This window comes from Euphorbia lathyris, chromosome 8, assembly GCF_963576675.1.
Source record: "Euphorbia lathyris chromosome 8, ddEupLath1.1, whole genome shotgun sequence".
NCBI classification, from domain to species: Eukaryota; Viridiplantae; Streptophyta; class Magnoliopsida; order Malpighiales; family Euphorbiaceae; genus Euphorbia; species Euphorbia lathyris.
In genome coordinates this window covers 51,566,713-51,569,733 of record NC_088917.1, presented here as the reverse complement: position 1 = coordinate 51,569,733, position 3,021 = coordinate 51,566,713, and the positions used below count along the sequence as shown (strand labels likewise).

The following is a 3,021-nucleotide window of genomic DNA, read 5'->3' as shown; positions in this document are numbered from 1 at the left end:
TGATGAATGGAAAGCTTTGTTCGTCAGACTATTATGTGATAATCAGAGGGGAATTATCCCTAGAAAAAATTTCAACTCCATCATCTTTTTAAGATGGACAGAGTCTGAAATTTCTCATGAGGTTCATCGCACTTATCCTTATTCGATCGTGCAAAATTGGGATCGCTATAAATTAGAGGTTGGAGTACTACAAAGTATCAGTGCTTCAAAGAATGATTACCTTCCAGGACGAGCTTGGCCAAGAAATAGAGGAGATGCTCCATGGAAAAAAATTTCCGTGGAATATGAGACGAATATTGCAGAGGAGAAAGAGATATACCTTACAATACAGTCAGGTGTAGATGCGGCATCTTCAAGAAACATTAACGAGTACGAAGAAGATAGTGACTAATGTAATCTTTTCAATTTATGTCGTGGTAATGTAATTTTTAATTTTTAATAATAATAATTTGGTAGTAATGACATTGCAATAATAATAAAGCGTACCACTAAAAATAATAATAAAGCGTACCACTAAAAATACGAAAATATCAAAATACCAATTTTGAAATCCGTAAAACTAATAATAGTACTAAAATATGTCGAAATACAAATCGTACAACCAGTATACAGTCATAAATCACTTGGCCAAATGCCAAGCACCCATAATCTGCTCTAACGACTATCTATAGCCAATCGCAACATCCTCATCCAGATGACTCATGTGATCCAAAATAGCTTCACCCCAGGTAGATAAACGACTAACCCACTGTCAAAAGAAATGAACAAAAAACAGAGTAAATATCACTTCACACTTCAGTAAATATCATTTCATATTTGTAGATCAGTAAAGAAAAACCAAAAATAACTTACAATCTCACTGTTCGAGCAAGTATAAACAGTCGGTCCGGGTGCAACAATCTCCAGAAGTAGACGAGGGTGTGAGTGACGGGTATACCAATGCATATACTGATCCTCACAGTCCGATGGAGTACGTGCTGGAGTGAATATAGACAATCTAAGCACGGCCGATTGGGGAAAAGAGTCCCAAATATCCTGCACCATCACAGCTGGCACATCTACTCGATACTTCAAACTGGCCCAGGGACGCACAGCCTTGGAAGGCCGCAATATCGGTCTGGGGATGGTCTGCTCATATCCAAGCTGTCGAAGGCATCTCCCCGGCATGTATGGCTCGATCACATCCTGATACCGTATCCATCTAGCATATACCATCCTCGGGGTTCCCGTAACGGCATCAGAGCCATACGACATCCACATCACCTACAGATGTATAAAATTACATTAACACATACAAGTATTACAAATTTGTTTTAATTGAACAGTATTTATAATTATATAGCAATTGTACCTCATCTGTCGTCAATCTATCAATCTGGGCACGAAATGCTCTCAACCGCTCATCGCTCTTCTCCAGCGATATAGATGGCCACATAGAAGCCCTAGGAAGATCCGGGTCAACTGTAACTGCCTCTCGATGAGGCCTGAAGCAAGGAAAGTACTCATAAATCCATGACTGGAGCAATGTCAGACAACCCGTCATCTGCCCGCAATCTCCTCTGCTAGCAATACCAAGATGACAGTATAGATATGCTAGTACAGCCGATCCCCAAGAGAGTCCAACGGCTCCAGCTGCCGAGTCCTGCACCTCCAGTAGGCAAGAAGGTCGGATGTGATCACCACTCTTATCTACGAACAAGGTGGAACCAAGCATCAGCCACGTCCAAGCGATAGCCTGGGTCTCGGGAATCCGATCACCTCTACAATAATCCATGACTGAAGCGGCTCGTATACCGCCAGAGGAGTAGTGACCGACATCCAACTCAGCCCGAGTCATCCCAAACAAATCCATCACGCAAACCTTAAGCTCGTTAATACTCGCATCAGCAGTCACCATGGCACCATCTACGGGGATGCGCAATATCTCCCACATATCATGCATCAAAATGCTCATCTCGCTGAACGGCATGTGAAATGATGACGTGTCTGGCTGCCACCGCTCTACAAATGTCATAATCAATGCAGCATCTATGTGACTGTGCATGATACCAGGTAGATGGAATATGCCAGATGACTCCATACGCAACTGAATCGTCCTGGAAGAACCACTGTACCATAATCTCAGCTTCGAGCAATACCCTGATCTGGTATGACACCTAAGGACGCCCCTATCCTGACCGCCCCAAATAGCACATGCAACATGTCCTAGAAAGCTTGGGATCACAGCACCATCAAATGGACCCCCGAGGATGGGATCCTTCACAACCCAGTCATCATCTATAGCACTCCTCGAGCGCTTGCTGCTACTTGAAATTACAGTAAACGGTTTACATTAAATTTTTGGTATATTTTCTAATAATCACGAATAAAACAAATAAAAATAAGCACATTTTTAAATTTCTCTTACAAGAAGACGATCATGCGGTAGAAGCAAATCATCTGTCTCGACCCCTCGTCACGATGCCATGAGGTACGGGGTTAGTATCAGAACTAGGACGATGCATAGAGTCATCTCCGTCCATCTCTACATCAGCCGCCTCATCCTGTCCTTCGACACGCTCCTCTTGTGCTGCATATGCCCTCTGGGTGTCCGCCATGAACCGCTGCTGCTCCGTCCGTTGCCGCTGAGCAGAGGCAGTAACAACACGTGAAGTCATATGTCTGCGGCCAAAATCCACCTCAACAACATCATTCTGTAAAATTATTTATTTATTATATTCAATTTACTATTTTCCTTAATTTTTATGTGTTCGGTTCTGCCTACGACCGGCCCGAAATAAATTTTTTTTAAAAAATCACAAACCGGCCCGGTTTTGGCCTGGGCGGGTGGTTTACACCACCTAGCCGCAGGCCAAACGGGTGCGGCGAGAGCCGACTGGTGCGCCGCAAATGTTTGGCCCCTCGGTCAAACAGATGGGGAACCCGTCCGACCGCGGGACCAAACGGGTGCGCCGCGCGATCCACCAGATGGTGGACCGCACGGTGCACCAGAACCACCATAAGGTGGAACGGATATCGATC

General features: G+C 44.3%; 1 protein-coding gene across 1 annotated transcript; it reads right to left on the bottom strand.

The window, feature by feature from the left end:
- Window positions 1-641: 641 nt before the first annotated feature.
- LOC136203758 (protein MAINTENANCE OF MERISTEMS-like) lies at window positions 642-2,646 on the bottom strand. The gene is made up of 4 exons (XM_065994981.1): window positions 2,408-2,646; window positions 1,352-2,303; window positions 853-1,263; window positions 642-748 (listed from the first exon to the last, which is right to left on the bottom strand). The coding sequence occupies exons 1-4, from the start codon at window positions 2,437-2,439 to the stop codon at window positions 662-664; spliced, it is 1,482 nt and encodes a 493-aa protein (XP_065851053.1). The 5' UTR covers window positions 2,440-2,646; the 3' UTR covers window positions 642-661.
- Between the last annotated feature and the right edge of the window lie 375 nt (window positions 2,647-3,021).

What these genes read in the sequence shown, in the direction of transcription:
- LOC136203758 (XM_065994981.1), bottom strand. Translation starts at nt 2,439, where the DNA reads ATGATTTGCTTCTACCGCATGATCGTCTTCTT. An exon ending in TACCGCATGATCGTCTTCTT is followed by an intron (nt 2,304 to 2,407) that starts GTAAGAGAAATT and finishes AATTTCAAGTAG; the next exon opens with CAGCAAGCGCTCGAGGAGTG. An exon ending in ATAGATTGACGACAGATGAG is followed by an intron (nt 1,264 to 1,351) that starts GTACAATTGCTA and finishes ATACATCTGTAG; the next exon opens with GTGATGTGGATGTCGTATGG.